The sequence below is a fragment of the Leptidea sinapis genome, chromosome 2, assembly GCF_905404315.1.
Source record: "Leptidea sinapis chromosome 2, ilLepSina1.1, whole genome shotgun sequence".
Classification (NCBI taxonomy): Eukaryota; Metazoa; Arthropoda; class Insecta; order Lepidoptera; family Pieridae; genus Leptidea; species Leptidea sinapis.
Window position 1 is genome coordinate 3,577,127 of NC_066266.1, and position 16,870 is coordinate 3,593,996.

The 16,870-nt window shown below is 33.9% G+C and overlaps 1 protein-coding gene across 3 annotated transcripts in view; it reads left to right on the plus strand.

Annotated features, from left to right (window-relative positions):
- Positions 1 to 16,598, plus strand: part of LOC126976032 (homeotic protein ocelliless) — a 65,562-nt gene extending 48,964 nt beyond the window's left edge. For 2 of the 3 annotated variants that reach the window (XM_050824181.1, XM_050824186.1), the window contains 3 exons: positions 5,022 to 5,176; positions 12,952 to 13,683; positions 14,862 to 16,598. In XM_050824181.1, the coding sequence (XP_050680138.1) occupies positions 5,022 to 5,176; positions 12,952 to 13,683; positions 14,862 to 15,143 (1,169 nt within the window). In that variant the 3' untranslated portion in view covers positions 15,144 to 16,598. Of the gene's footprint in view, positions 1 to 871; positions 923 to 5,021; positions 5,177 to 12,951; positions 13,684 to 14,861 lie in introns of those variants that run through there. The other variant, XM_050824193.1, reaches the window with a different exon arrangement.
- The last annotated feature ends 272 nt before the right edge of the window (positions 16,599 to 16,870 follow it).

The following is a 16,870-nucleotide window of genomic DNA, read 5'->3' on the forward strand; positions in this document are numbered from 1 at the left end:
CCCCTTTGAACTGTCAAACTGACAGTTGACGCTCCCGTGCACGAGTGTTGCCGTGTTCAACGCAAATTGGGAACTCCCCGAAAACAGATAAAGCCGAGTTTTACAACACAGCTGTCTCCCCTAAAGTATTTTACAGATCATTAAAAGAGATGCGCCAGGGGCCTCCTGGGGTCAAACACCGTGAAAAACGGGAAAATAATAGGCGTTGGAATACCGGTTGTGGTTTTTGTTGATATTTTGGACACGTGGCCAGGATACTCGGAGCTAATTTAGTGCTGTATTCGTTGGTTTGTGATTATTGTAGTGTCTTATCGTATGAATAGTTGAATGATAATGGATGTTTGTGAATCTGAAGTCATAATCTTTATGTGCACTTGGCTTGTGAAAATATTTCTAGCTTATATAATATAATTTAAAGTGAAAACTTCTTGCGGCTTTGAGACTTTTCTGGGGCCATCCCCAGATAAGTCCTTACAGTTATATACCCATGTATAAAATGTTAAACTCGAGTCAGGACACGTGTCCTGATCGAAAATGCATAAGACAGTTGTTGAAATTATGGATGAAAGATGTATACTTGTCTTACTATTATTATATTTCGGCTATTTCAATTTAATGATCATACGGTTATTGGGCCAGTGGTTGAATCTTTGTGATTGCAAACCCGAAACACCGCGAGGTCGAGTGATCGAATCTCAATCGTGCAATATTTTTACAGTTTAATTATTTAGTTTTTAAGCTTTGTCATTAGCGAAGTCTCCATAAAGCGAATGTTATACTTATTATGTTTCTTACTTCAGCTACCATAAACCTATTGTATCATTTTTAGAGATTGGCGATGATGATCCTGGTAATGAAGACAGTGAAAGAATCGTTGAAATTATGGATGAAAGTTGATTTTTCTGAGAGATAAATTTTTAAGGTAAAATAATTGTAATAGGTAGGTAGTTCTGAAGAGTTAAGTTTTTTATGTAATATAAATTGTCATTTTGTGTACGATAGCGCAATAAATTAATATCGTATTTAACCACATAATTGCTAGTACTTTTATACTGATAAATAAAGCATTTCGTGCGAAATTATTCCCTAATCATTCCAAAATATTCAAAAATGCACAACGTTAATGTTTTAAGTTTTCACTTCTGACTGCAACCAGTTTTTTTTTTTCAAAAACTCGATAGTTATGGCGGTTTTTCCACAACTCCGAAAGTGCCGGATATGGTCCTGTGTTTCTCCTACACCACAAAGAACATAAGTTACAAAACAACCTAAAAGTGGTTTTAAAACACACTGACACCTTGAAGTGACTCCAATATGGGACGCTTTTGAGTTATTTTATTATATGAGAAAAAATAACCAGTCAATGCAGGGCCGCTCAGGATTATTGATTGAACCTAACTTACGAGTGGCATCACAATTATCACTTTAGTTTGGACATAATAATAATACGATACAAACGCTTATAACATAATATTATCTGCTTCGTATTTACTTCTATTTAAGATATAATCTCATTGGTCTGTATGAGTCTATCATAATCTAGATTTATTAAGCATAACTATTTAGATTCCAAAGATATAACATTAACAAAGAGAACAAATCAGATCTATGAATATTCAATAGCTCGATCTTCGGTCTCTCTTACATTCCGTTAGTCAAAGAGCGACAGAAGTAAGCCCAAACATCGATTGAATCTTGTTACAGATACTAAAATAGAACTAAGCAGTTAGATTTAATGTGAAACACAAACAAGCTACTGAACAAAGACCACCTCGTAACTCGAGGAATCTGTGACCAAATCATTGGTTATAAGCCTATCGTAATCAGCTCCATCTACCGCACCTTTTAGAATTATCTGCGACCGTAACAAGATATCTACACGAACATACCATTAGGAGTCATAGACAACCGGGCATAAACAAGCTACTATCAAAAATCAGCCGATAACATCAACCCACATTAAAAAAAAAACTCCGCCATGTCATGAGGATTAGCGCCCGAGCCCCCATTGTTAACGATGACAATTGAAATACATCTGTCCCTTTCTATCTCCCTCGAAGCAAAAACAACAGAGAGGGACGCATAGCTGTATTTATTTTCACTTTTCTATGGATAGGTAATGTGACAGTTTTCGTATGAAATGTTTGTTTGGATTTGAATGGGTACGTTTCAGACTAGTTTCGAATGGATGTTGTATTATTTTATTTTTAATCCGTAAGCGAGCGGCCGATTGAAAAGTCTAATAACAATTTTTTCGTGCCGTCTGTCGGGGGAATTAAATTTTGACACTGGCATCGTTGTGTGTTTGAATATTAAAATAAGGAGAATCAAATAGTCTGCTATAAATGGTTCTAACTTAGAGTTAAAATTTTGACAACAGCTGATTTTTTTTATTCACCCAGAAGGGTCTTTTTTTAATTGCCTTTTGATATATCGTAGGTATTGTATTACAATATTTTTCATAAATAACAAGTTTTCTTAAGAAAATAATTTTTAAACTAATTTCCATAATTTTTTTTTATTTCTTGTTATAGTAATACACCCATTTTAGGTATATCATGGCGTATGGGGGTGGGTGATAGGGTTTGTTTTGGCATAACCCTAAAAAGGAACCCTCCACGCATTTCCGTCAGTCTGTCTGTTAGAACTAGGAAACCTTATTCTCTGGAACACGGACGGATGGACGGATGAATTATATTCCCAGTATTTAAAGGAAAAAACCAAATTATCTTACTTATTAACAATTATTAACATTTAAAACCAATAGCCTAACGGTATTCTGTTATTTACTGGTAATCTCAGAATTATCTGTTCTTTGCGATAATTTACATCACATCTTTATTCTAGAATAAAAATGGTGTCCTCAAAAAAAAATCTATAAGTTTATTGAAAGTTTTGAGAAGAAAGATACAAACCATAATCCTGTTATGGTATCAAGTAACCATACAATAAGTTAGCTTTGAATTAAAACAACTCAAACATTAATTAATCATCCAATTTTCTTGACATAATAATCAAGCTTTACAAATGCTTAACATAATGTTAGCTTGAGTAATGGCGGTCAGTTTTTTTTACAGATTACAAGGCAATGGCACGCTTTCATACAGCCAACGTTTGTTTAACGTGACGGATGAGGTTCTATGTCTACTGATATTTTTTCTTTTGTCTGCAGCTTTCTTATACATTCAAAATTATTTGTGGACATCGAATGCTTGTACGTTTTTAAATGCATTGAAGAAAAAATATAGAAAATATTTAAGCAAAATACCTCCTACATCCTTGATATGTTTTTAGTGTTAAATTTATTTTGTTTACAAAAACATGCTCTTTGTTCATATAACCTGATCAAAAAAAAGTTTTGCGTGCTATAGAGTATTAAAATTAATTATCGTTTACATCACAACATAGATAAAGTCATATAAATTGCTAGTAATTAAAACACCGAAACATAAGGTTTTAATTAATTACGTCTATTAAGTAAGTAAGTAATTTCTCAAATCAATTGATGGTTTTTAATTAATTTTAGATTATGGCTTGCGTATTGAAAATAGGCTTGACCGTGGATTTATTCTTGTGTGGAAAATTTTATTAAACCTTCCTTATTGAAATCTTATTATTAATTACATAAAACATGTTTAATACAAACTATTATAAAAGAAGTACACGAATGTAAGATGTTATATACTTCTTTGCTTTCACAGAACAAAAATAGGAACAAAACTTTTATATAAAACGACCAGGGAGGCTCCTTTGCACAGGATGCCGGCTATATTATGGGTACCACAACGGCGCCTATTTCTGACGTGAAGCAGTAATGTGTAAGCGTTACTGTGTTTCAGTCTGAAGGGCGCCGTAGCTAGTGAAATTAATGGGCAAATTAAACTTAACATCTTTGTCTGAAGGTGATGAGCGCAAATGTAGTGCCGCTCAGAAGTTTTTTTGGGTTTTTCAAGAATCCTGACCGGCACTGCATTGTAATGGGCAGGGTATATCAATTATCATCAGCTGAACTTCCTGCTTGTCTCGTCCCTTATTTTCATAAACAAAATAAAATTAAAAATAACGACCACGTATGACGAAATGTCGAATTGCTTGTCTAGACTCTCTCTAGTCGACAATGTGGCCTCACTGTGAGAAATTAAATAATTTAATAATAATAGAACCTTTCATTATTCAGACCAACTTATAACTATTTACAAAGTATTAAGAACTAAAAACTATGAATCAATCTTCAAATACATTTTTGTAGCTAAACTAATCTTAATATATTCTAGTCTGCTTGCCACTCGGCAAAGGCCTCCTCCAACCTTTTCCTTTCATGCCTATCTTGGGCCACTCTATTCCACCTTACTCCTGCTACTTGTCTAATGTCATCATTCCATCTTTTCTTCGGTTTGCCTCTTTCTTTTTCTCTTCTCTAGGGTACCATCGTGTCACAATTTTGTCCCGATTCTCCCATTTCTCTTGGCCTCTTATCATGTGACCTGACCTGCAAATTGCCATTTGAGTCTTCTCATTTTGGATTTTATGTCCATGTCCTTGAGAAATTAAAACAATTTGAATATATTACTCTGGCATATTGGAAACCACAGATACGTGTTGTTATTTAGTTATTGTATCACTTCATTTGAGTTCCTTTAACCCCTAGCTGGAGCAGAGTGCATCCACAATGCATCTCCATCGCGATCGGTCTCATCTCTCTTAATTTCACTCCAGGTCTGTCTTTCCTATGTCTTTCACTTCGTCAATGACAGTCCGCCGCCAGGTTTACTTTGGAAGGCTGCGTTTTCGTTTTCCTTAAGGGTTCCAAGTCTAGCGCTTGCCTCAGTATTCAATTTCGACAGTCTCAATAGATTTTAGAACGCCCACTGATACGGTAATAATAAATCAAATCACATTACAAAAAGGTAGTTTTTAAATTAAAACTCTTTGCAAGTATCGGTCTTCTAAAACATGATTAAAAACGCTCCACTTAAAGTTATCCTACGATATCTTTAATAACACAAACGTTCTTTTATCAGGTGTAAATCCACGTAAGCAGAGACGGGAGCGTACTACATTCACCAGAGCTCAGCTAGATGTGCTAGAAGCCTTGTTTGGGAAGACAAGATATCCTGACATCTTCATGAGGGAAGAGGTAGCACTAAAGATCAACCTGCCGGAATCCAGAGTTCAGGTATGTCAGAAAGAAAAGATTACATTTCAGACAAATATTGCGATGACCATAGATAAAGGCAATACGTATTAACATACAAAGCGAGCGAGAAAGAAGAACATCTATATCAGAGATACAGCAAGTTAGAAAAGGAATGTGAATCCATTGTTACTATAACAGATTTTGTTTGCCAAGTCGTAAACAGTCAACCAAAGCATTAGCTCGTTGGTATATTTATAATTCAACCACTACCTACTACACACACATTGAAAATTCAGTATTGGGCTATCATATAATTTCAAATATTTTTATTCAAAATAGGATTTAAAATCACTTATTGAAGCCATTGAGAGAACACACTGAGAAGAACAGTAAGAAACTCAGTGGGCTTTTTTTTACTTTCCTTATAATGCATATTATGCAATATCGTACAATAAAATATGTAATTAAATAGCCTGTTTATTGTGCCATTTTACCAGTCCGGAGGCTCCTTTCCACAGGATGCCGGCTAGATTATGGGTACCACAACGGCACCTATATCTGCCGTGAAGTTTGTACTATATTTCGGTTTGAAGGGCGCCGTAGCTAGTGAAATTGCTTTGCACATGAGCCTTTTAATATCTTACGTCTCAAGGTGACGAGCGCAATTGTAGTTCCGCTCAGACTTTTTTGGGTTTTTCAAGCGGCACTGCATTTGAATGGGCAGGGTGTATAAGTTAAGTCATTATTTATGATGCCACACGCTGAAATGTCATCTAACTATGTGTGGCGTTCAAGCACAGAGCAGTTGTCATGGGACTTTTGTCCACGAACAACCGAATTATGGAATGAAAAATCTAAAAGAGAGTCTTAAATATTTCGTGGAAGCTTAAGTAATTTTTGAAGGTAGTTTTTTAATCTGTTTATGCGTAGAATTTGTTACAAAGTTAATTACGTAAATGCATCAATACACTTATTGAGTTAAGCGCCTTATAACTAATTAGCACAGAAAGTGCATTTAAGGTAAGTAAAACGTAAATGTATTGATAACTTATTAATTAAAGACTTTTAGAAATGTTATTGGTAAATATTATTGACTCAGTAAGTAATTGATAAATTATTCAATTTAATTTTGTTGTGACTTTCAATTAACTGTTTATAAGTTTAGTCACTGATATGTTGGCTTTTGGTTTACCAGATTTTGTTCTCGATAGTTTTAGATGCGAATAGGTAATAGTAATAGTTAAAAAGTATTTTCTAATCTATCCATTTTATCACATGAATCCTGAGTAAATAAATAAACAAGTGTGTGTGTAAGTACACACACACTTTTTTACATAAGTATGTATGGACGCAGAAGTTATACTTCTTTGGCGTAACAATGCAAAAATCCTTAAATTTATTTATTCCTCCTGCTATTCTACGTTTGTAGAAAGAACAATATTGTAAAATTCTTGCAAAAATGGCTTTGACAGTTAATTATTAAATAACGAATAAGGCTGTATGGGCTTAAACTATTTGCCTGTCCTATTGATATATATATTGATGAAGAAACCAAAAAAAATAGCGAATGTCGCAAACGTCAGAAATTTTAGTTACCCCTGTTACTTTTGTGTAAAAGTGATGCCCGCACATCACTTTTTTCATAACGCGCCTAACGAAGTATAACTTCAAAATAAATTTAAATACTCTTGAGTACACAACTTTTCAAACGCATTATCAAGATCTCAAGCAGACGAATTCACCTTTTGTTCCTTTCAAATCAAATCAATTATTCATTTAGGTCAAAAATGAGACTAATGAATGTCAATATTTTTTATGACAGTAAGGGATGAGATGAGCAGGACGTTCAGGTGATGGTAATTGATACGCCTTGCCCATATAATGCAGTGCCGCACAGGATTCTCAAATAACTCAAAAATTCTAAGCGGCACTACAATTGCGCTCGTCATCTTGAGACATAGGATGCTAAGTCTAATTTTCCCAGTAATTTTACTGCGCCCTTCAGACCGCAACACAGAAATGCTTAAATATTACTACTTAACGGCAGAAATAGGCACCCATAATCTAGCCAGCATCCTGTACAAAGAAGCCTCTTACTTGTAAATTAGTTATACTTTTTACTATTGAACTCTTCGGAAAGGGTTGAACTTTAATGAAATGTAAAGAAACCCATTGTTACTCTTTTAGATCAAAATTAACAGCTTCATCCTTTTACAAATTATTTTAATTACAATCTATGTAATGTGATGCAACAATAATACTCAATGACAAGTTAATGAAATGATTGTAAATTAAAAATACAAGAGTCATTGTCATTAAGTACGGTCAGTTTCGTCACGCCAAGCGTCACATTTGCAAAACGCATTTTTCGAAGTTTTATCATTTTATCTGTGGCAAAAGAAGGAGTTGTGTTGTTATTAGAGGCGTGCCTTCGACTAGTGCCCAGATGATCGATGCAATCGATTTGAATTTTTCTGCTGCGATAGAATCTTCTTTTCACTCTCTCTCTGTTTTAGTAGCATTACCTTAGTAGGGACTAGTTCACCCAAAGATAACATTACAATCTTTTAAATCGATCAAATTTCTTTATTAATTATTTCGATTGTGATAAGATGATTAGATTAATCGGTAGCACTAAGCACAGTAGAACCTCACTTATTTAATCACGCAAGCGCTGCCAGCTATTTCTATCAACGTATCAGCCTAGCTATCCAACGCGGAAATGTTGCCAGTATTAAAAGGCATAAAAGGCATTTATTTTCTCAAAATTGATTCGTTTAGAATTATTTTTGATGTCATTTCTAATATACTAGATACTACTACCGCTTCGGAAACAAATGGCGCTCTGAGAGAGAAGAAGCGGCGCAAGAAACTCTCCCAGCATTCTTTTTTGCGCTCTTTTCAATAAAAATATATAATATTGTACAGTCATTCCTATCGCTATAAAACAATCATAATCTTGTCCCAGGCTGTGCGATCATTTAGATATTCAGCAGCGGAGTAATAGGATTTACGACAGAGCCATTTTTTTTATAAAACATTTAAATTATTATATTAAATTTTAATATAGATAATGCCTGAACAGTGGCTGGGACTTTATTATTGAAGTGTATACATTTACCCTTAAAGCTATTAGGTATCCTATGAAGCCTACTAGAATTAGTTACAAGCAATCCCTTATTTCTAGTGTTATAATAATGAAAATCACTATTAAGAGCAAAAACGGGACGATTCTTGGTACACTTCCTCGAAATGATAGTTTTTATTTCATATATTGTAATGCCAAACGAATTTGCAATGTTTTGTTGTGAATAGATCACTAATTGATAAGTACCAAGCTGTCGAATTTGGTGAAACAATAATAATTCTACGCAAAAATTGTGAAACGCTAATATTTGGTAACTGCAATACAATTAAATAACATACTCTGTCATCAAAGACACTAACGATCCAATAATCTAATCATTAAGTCAGAAACAGGACTTTTGAATCAGATAAACCGTTAGCGCGCCATTAAAATCGTACAGGTCCTATCTCTTTGAAGTCTCCCAGTTAAATGAGCGATCTCGTTATCATATTTAACGTTCTGTCGAACAATGGAGGGGATTTTGTGATTCGATTTTCAAATTTCAAAATTGGAACGTGATTCGATTGGACGCTAATGCGGTATTCGTGTTGCTGTAAATGGGACGAGTAACAGTTAAGTGGGTAGCTGAGTTTTGTTTTTTCTTATAAGATTGTTATCTGTACTTTAGATTTATGCCTTGCGTGATTTACTACTGGGGGTGGAATTATGAATTCTGTTGAAGAAATAATTATCTTAATATTAATAAAATACAATGGAGTATTGTTATTTTTATACTGTTTTAGGGTTCTGTACCAAAAGGTAACTAAAAAAAAGTAGCCTACCGGAAGCCTATCTAACTAAAACTGAAAAGTTTAAAAATATGTAATATAATAAAAAATATATGTATTTAGGAAAGCATTTAAATAAAATAAAGTGTTATTATTTTTTAGATGATACGGAACCTATCATGTGTAAGTCCGACTCAAACGTTGCCTATTTTTAAGACAACTTTTATGTAAGGATCACAAAATGTCTCACAGACATACAGTATACCTACTTACCTTTAGTATTGTAGAAGTGCTTTAAATAAGGTCGAGGGAGGCGATGGCTGGTCCATGCGTCACGCTGGGGAACAGGCGCTACTTTTTTATTAAAGTTATTATATTGTTTATTATTTAAGTTTTTATTTATTTACGGTATGTGTGGATTGATACATCTACTGTACTCAGTAACCCTTGTGTACTTATTAATTTACGTTTACTTTTATTTTTGACTTTCCTACGTAAGGCTTTGAGTATTTGACGTTTGAAGTATTTTTGCTATGTCGAGGAAGATAGCGTTAATGAGTCTTTGGCACCCATTCTTCTCAGGAAAGAACTATTATCAATTAGAGCTTTTACGTCGAGTTATGTGTATATTGGCCGCTTAAAATTTTATTACAAAAATACTTAAAAAGAAAAAAACAATGTTAAATTCGTGTTATTACATCATAATATATCGTATCGTAAACAATTTAACTATACTACGTAAGTAGTAGATATAGTTAACGATAAAAGTCAAATTTAAATTAAAAGTAAATTTGAAATTCTCTCTGAGATAAATAAAGTTTCAGACACCTAAACTGTGTTGTTAATATACGCGAAGTAAAGTAATTTCAAATTAAAAACTTTTTCAGACTTACTTATAAACGCAATGTAAAGTTACTCCAGGTTTAGAATTACTTCTCCTTGTCACGCAATTTCGTAATGACAAAGGTAAGATAAAGACAAACAAACAAAAAGTTTTAAACGCGACGTAAAGTTATTCCAAATTTAAAACTGTCTTTATCTTTGTCTCTACAGAATTACATGACAGGGAGAAGCTATTTTAAATTTGGAGTAACTTAACATTGCATTTATTGATAAATATCTGGACGATCCAACCTTGCTCGGATTTTTAAGAATGTACAAAACTTGAACAAAAAAAAATAGGACATCTGTATTCGAACCGGGGTCTTCTGCTTTCCGGATCACCCAATGTCTTTGTGTTCTAATGTTATTGTAGCTGTTTCTCATTTAAACACGGATAAAACTACATTTTTTTAAATTGAAACCTAGCTAGATCGATTTCTCGCCCCCAAAACTACCTGTATACTAAATTTTATTAAAATCGTTGGAGCCGTTTCCGAAATTCAGATTATATAATTGTTTAAAGATATAAAATATAGGTAATGTCTTTGTTTTTTCAAAAGGCGAAGTCGAGCTGGGGCATGAAAACTCACAAACGTGCACCATATAGAAGTTGGTACAAAAATAATAATTAGAATGCTCGGCTCGTATGATCTAGGGAAGATTTACGATTCAAATATTCGCGATAAGATCGCTCAAGGGGGTCAGTTTAATTGGATTATTTTGATTTGCGATGATAATAATTTTAATTGAGTTTGTTTGTGCGTCCCTATCTGAAGGTACCATCGATAAAATTGTTTCATAACCAAAACAATTGTATATTTGGACAAAAAAGATTGTATTACAATTGGTGGACAGTAAGTGTCCAATAAAATGATAACAGTTACTTAGGAGATGTTTGTCAAGTTATGACCTACTTGTTAATTATTACTCAGGGTGGGTAGAGGCCAGGAGAATCATCTCATATGAGAGAAAAGTTGAAAAAGTGTCCAGCTAATGCTGTAAATAATAGTTCAAAAAACTACCACAATGGCGCTGCTGTAGGCACAGGGTATGGTATGAAGTATGGTGAATGTAGCAATTGTAAACGAAGTGAAGTATGGCGAGTTAAAAAATTTAATATTATTGTCGACCAAAGTACTTAATTAGTGAAAATTTCAACAACTTGTCTTATTTGAATGATGTTATTAAGTACTTGCATACGTACTAGCATTGTTAAAGTAATATTCACACTTTCCGACGTGGTAATAGTTTTATGTAAGTATTATTAAATGTATATTAATTTAATCAAAATTAAATATCATTTAATATTATAGAAGCTAATAATAAAGCGATGAAATTATTTATTAAAATAATTAATTTCTACCAGCTATTGTCGATATAATATTAAGTATGGAAAAAACATACTTTTTCAAGTATTGAAAATTTTGTATATCAACATTATGAACGAGCCATTAAAAGAGGTTACATATTTTTTTTAATATTACTATAATGTAAGATGTGTATCTAATCTAATAAAAGCTGGAAAGGCAACAACATAATCAAATAAACAAAATAACAAAACAATTCATTGTAATTTCACAAATGTGTTACAATTTACAATTATAAACCGTTTCAAATTAATGCCGCGTAATTACAAGATGGCCGCCGAATTCGCATCTGTTGTAGCAACAAAAAGCTATTCACTCTTTGCTCTTTTTCATAAAACTTATTAACTCATTTATTCATCACAATAGGGAACAGTGGGGCCTCGGAAACGGTAGGGAGATAATCCCAGTTGCGTTCGTATGGGCACGGAGAGATGACGATGAGTTTTATTTGGCGTTACCTACTCAGTAGCTGCAATGTTGGGTAACCAAGAGTTTCATCATAACAATGCTTTTTTTAGGACTGTAAAAGTACAAGTCAACTTTAACAGCGAGGGCTTTGTATAAAATTGTAATCAAAATTCAAATATTTTTATTCATAGTAGGATATGATATCACTTATTGAAAGCTAAAAACTACCACCTATTCAAAAAAGTATGCCTCAGACATGAGAAGAACAGGCGCAGGAAACTCTTTTCTTTTCATAAAAAAAATGTACACAGTACTGTACAGTACAGCCTCTACCGCTATTTTTATCGACGTGTTCACAGCTATCATAGTCTTTCTAGACGTATATCTGTCTGCAAGTTTTGACTCAAACATACGAAAATAACAAGTTAAATAAAAACTTGTAAAACTACTAGCAGATGTGCCAAGTGTAATAATTATATGTAATGAGTAAATCTCCCATTGTGCGGTTGTTTGCCCCCTTGTTTATCTTTCTTCTTATACGTGAATTATATCGCCTGGCTACTTACGCTTCGACGATCTAACTATTATAGAGACTCGCGTGTATCGATGTGGCTGATGTATTGTTTCAAAAACCCTTGATTCTAGAGCTTTTGTCAACTGTGACTTACTTTAAATAACTTCAAACTCAGCCTTTCAAACTTATAAATACAATCATGGACAGAGTTAGAAGAACGCAAAAGAATTTGTGTATAAAACGAAAGATTATAGATATTTGACAATTAAGTTTAATAAGGTTTTTTTTATGAAAATAAAGGACGAGACGAGTAGGACGTTCAGCTGATGGTAATTCTATCTGTGACGCTCAGGATTCTTGAAAAACCCAATAATTCTGAGCAGCATTACAATGGTGCTCGTATTTAACTTATTTGTTTATTTAATATTACAGATGTCGAGATTATTATTGATCAATTAAGAAAATAAACCAAAATAAGGTGAAATTAATAAAATATAGGAAACATATAACGTTCTTTTTTAGGAAACAAACATTTTTGTATGCAATATTTTCTTTCATAACGTTTAGGGAAGGTCTTAACGTGGGCTATTATCAATAGTTAGTATTGCCCACTCTAGCTCTCCGAACTGTTTTCAATCTCCTTGGCATACTCCTAATCAAATTATTAATCTTGACAATCCGTCAGCGTTCCATTGTTCCTGTAACGCGTTTAAAGGTTCTCTAAGTTTGTCCCTGACATGACGTTTTTAAATGTAAATATAAATATAATACTAATTTTTGTTCACCAGGTTTGGTTCAAGAACCGCCGAGCAAAATGCCGACAGCAGCTGCAACAGCAGACAAACACCCAGATATCCAGTAAAACAACCAGTTCCAAATCCATATCCAGCAGCTCAATCAAGAGCACTTCCTCCAAAGTCGCCACATCAAAATCCAATTCAACCGCAAGCTCTTCAACTCACACTTCCAGCATCACAACCTCATCCCCAAATCTGCCAATCACACCAACCACTTCAGTCAGTCCTCCAATCAACGTCATCTGTAAGAAAGAAGCTCCCCCTTCGAACTACGAATCATCCCCTATCAACAAGAACCTCTCCATAACCCATCATTACTCAAACGATGTCAGAATGAGCAAGGATTCATCGCCTTCAGAAAATCTTGTGCATTCATACGGGGTTACCCCTAAGCAGGAGTTGTATGGCAGCCCCAAAAGACTAGATTACAGTAAAGTTGACTATACAGAGAAGTCTTTCGGGAGTAATTTAGTTAAAGACCAATACAGCTCCAGATTGACTGGCAACTTGACTCCATTGGGGTCAAACTCTTCAATTATGACTACGCCTTCCCCTCCGATAACGCCACAGAGTCTGAATGGTCCAGGGAATGTGTACCACCCGGATAGCTACAATAGTTTTCACTGGCCTGGAAGTTCAGACTATATAAGGAGCTACTCGACTTCTCACCACCATCAGGGTTATGGACAGAGTGCTTACAATTCACCGTACTATCCTAGTCAGGTAAGCATATAACGTTACAACTTATTTTTTTTTGCAAGTTCCATTTCAGCCGGGGGACGTTTACTGCTGGACAAAGGCCTTTCATTGATCACCATGACTATCGGTCATGCGATGCCCTCATCTAACCTACTCCGGCGATCTTGACCAGATCGTGGGGGGGCCTACCAACACTATGTCTTCCGGTACGTAGTCGCCTTTCAAGGACTTTACTGCCCCAACGGCCTGCCTGCCCACTGCCACCTCAGTTTCGCAATCATCTGAGCTATGTCGGTGACTGTGGTTCTGCTACGGATCTCCTCATTTCTGATTCCATCTCTCAAGGAAATTTCGAGCCCTCTCTATTTCCCTCTGAGCAAGTTACATTAATACAAAAGTAGATTATATGACATTATAGTGTTTATAGTCGATGGTACCATCGACAAAATTGAATCGTAACCCACTTCAATGTCATTTTCCTATAGTCATAATAAACAAGTAAGTAAAAATTAGCTTGAACATATATTTTCTAAGTCATCATTATATTAGACACTGACAGTCCACCAATTATCTCTTCAACAATCTCTTTCGTGCATATATAAACCTGTTTTTATGATAAAATGTTTTGATAAAAATGAGCGAAGAATCAATTTTGTCGATAGTACAAATGGTATTACAAAATTGGATTTTACAAACGTACTTCCTGTTGCTATTGTAGGATGTCACAATAATAGTAACATTGTTAAAAAATAATAAATATTATGGAAATAAGATATGCAACAAACAAATGACTCAGATAAAATATAGTGCAAGGAAATAATCATAATATTATAATGATCAATGTATGGTATTACGCAGTAGTTTATATATTTTAGATTAAAGCTTATTTTCATTACAACATCCACATACCGGCACTTAATATTTACACATGTTCTCCTGTCTATCGCTTCTTAGCTTGGTAAAGAAGATAAATCAAATACCCGCTATGAAAAGAGAGCAATAGGGCTACTGTCAGCTATATCGCTCAATTGATCAGCCTAGCTATCCAACGCGGCACAGCTGCCAGTATTCTTGACAGACTTACCCGTAATGATAGTTTAAATTTAATGTAATCATAGAGAATATTGTAAAAAAAACACTTTCGCAACAGTTTCTTCAAGTCATATATTCCGATAAAGATACTAATGTAAACTATCTTTCAGATGGAGTACTTCAACGGCACGATGAACCAGTCCCACGGAAGCCACTCCCACAACTTGACTGCGAACGGTAACCAGCTTTACAACCAAGTGTCTTTCGGGAACTCTTCCCCGCCAGCGCCTTGGCCGTCACACAACATCCTCCCCTCGGGCCAGGAATCCCCAGAAAACCAACCCCAGAACTCGCCACATTTAAGCATGCTCCAAGCTTCCCAAATTACAAATTTCTCTAACTCGGGCAATAGCTACTTCGCTCCCGAGAAGTACGGTATCAATATGGTGTAGTCTTCTTATCTAGTCTTTTTGTAAATATCTTTGATTTCAACAGTATATTGGGATACGTTCGTTTTCGATACGCGCAGTTTACAAATTACGCAATTCTCGTTACATTTCAAATTTCTGCAACATTTTTGCGCATTTCGTTTTGTCTTCGATGAAAATGTTGCATTTTATTTGAAATTTAAGATGATTGGGTATATACATATCAACGCAAAACGAATGGCATTCCAATAAACTGTAAGATTTTGACTTTGTTCTATAGAAATGGGCGTTTATTTTTACCATTTTCGGACACTTTTAAAAATGGCATCTTTAAGTGCCCATTTTTAGTATAACAAATAGTTTCGGCTTCAATTTCCAACGAAAACTTCTGGCCTAAGGCTTGACGGCCTAAAATATATTTAAATCATCGAAAATGTAAATTGCCCAAGTCATATCATTTAACTATATCTTTAAGAGACTGGCGCTATGTTGGCTATTACTGTGACAATAGTAGTAAAGCATTTAAATGGTAGATTTGATTTTACTGTTTTTTAAGTTGATATACCTTGACAAACACAAGAAAAACTAGATTTTACATTACAATACTCATAAATGACTTAGTGCAAAGTAGTTTATATGAAATGTCACTTTAATAGCCATTACGATGTCAAAAGTCGTTGTAAATAATAAAACTAATGAATTTTAATTTTTAAATCAATTTGTAAATGTGTGTGCTATGTTTGTATATGTGAGACGTTAAGCTAAAATTTGGGGATGCCAACTTATTTGACAGACTCGATAAAAGAAAAAGGCTGTCTTAAATCGGCTCGAAATAGCCCTTAGTTAAATATTTCTGGCAGTTTTTTATCGAGAAATGATCTCTCAAATTTTTAGTAGACGTAATCAATGTTTGAGAGATATATTATACTAGTAGATATACTTCCATTATTTATTTTAATAATAAGAGTTAGTTTGCCAGTTCACTTAAAATATTTTCGTTAAGTATAATATTAGTATTGTTGGATGAACAGAGTGGCTTTGCCTATTTCTTAAAAAAAAAACATTCATGCAAACCTTGCAATACTTGTAGCGTCTGTCAAATACGTGTAATTTAAATTGATTTGACTATTGTACAGTACATAAATGTATTAACATATTTATAATAGTTTTTATTTAGTTAATAATAACGGCAGATTGTAATTTATTTGAAATATGTAGAAAGTTGCCATTTCAATATTAGATTGTAATCTAATTTCGAAATTTGAATTTCTGTATATTGTAATTTCGTTTACAATGGATATTAATTTGAAATGTAGGATCGAATGTATCTTTTGTAATTAGAACTTTGCTTACTAGATAAGTTAGTTAGTACCGACAGTTCGATAAAGAGTCAGTGTATTTTTTTTAGTTAAGTTGTATTAATTAATTGTTAGATACCTATTGAAATATTAAATACGAATATATGCATATAAAATACAACATTGTGTTTTATTTTAACTCCTTACACATAATAATGTCTTTCTGCGGCCAGTGGTTTGGGAGTCATGAGAAATGGTTAGCAGTTTCGATTCCCGTCGGATTATATTATATTATAACGCTTAAAATCATAAGCGTTATAATCTGGGATGATAAATGAGACCTTTCGGTCAGAATGAATTTTTTTTTATTCTAGATTCTTTATAGAGAAATTCTATTAAAATCATAGATATTATAGACAAATTTAAATACATTAAAAATATTTGTCAAATAGG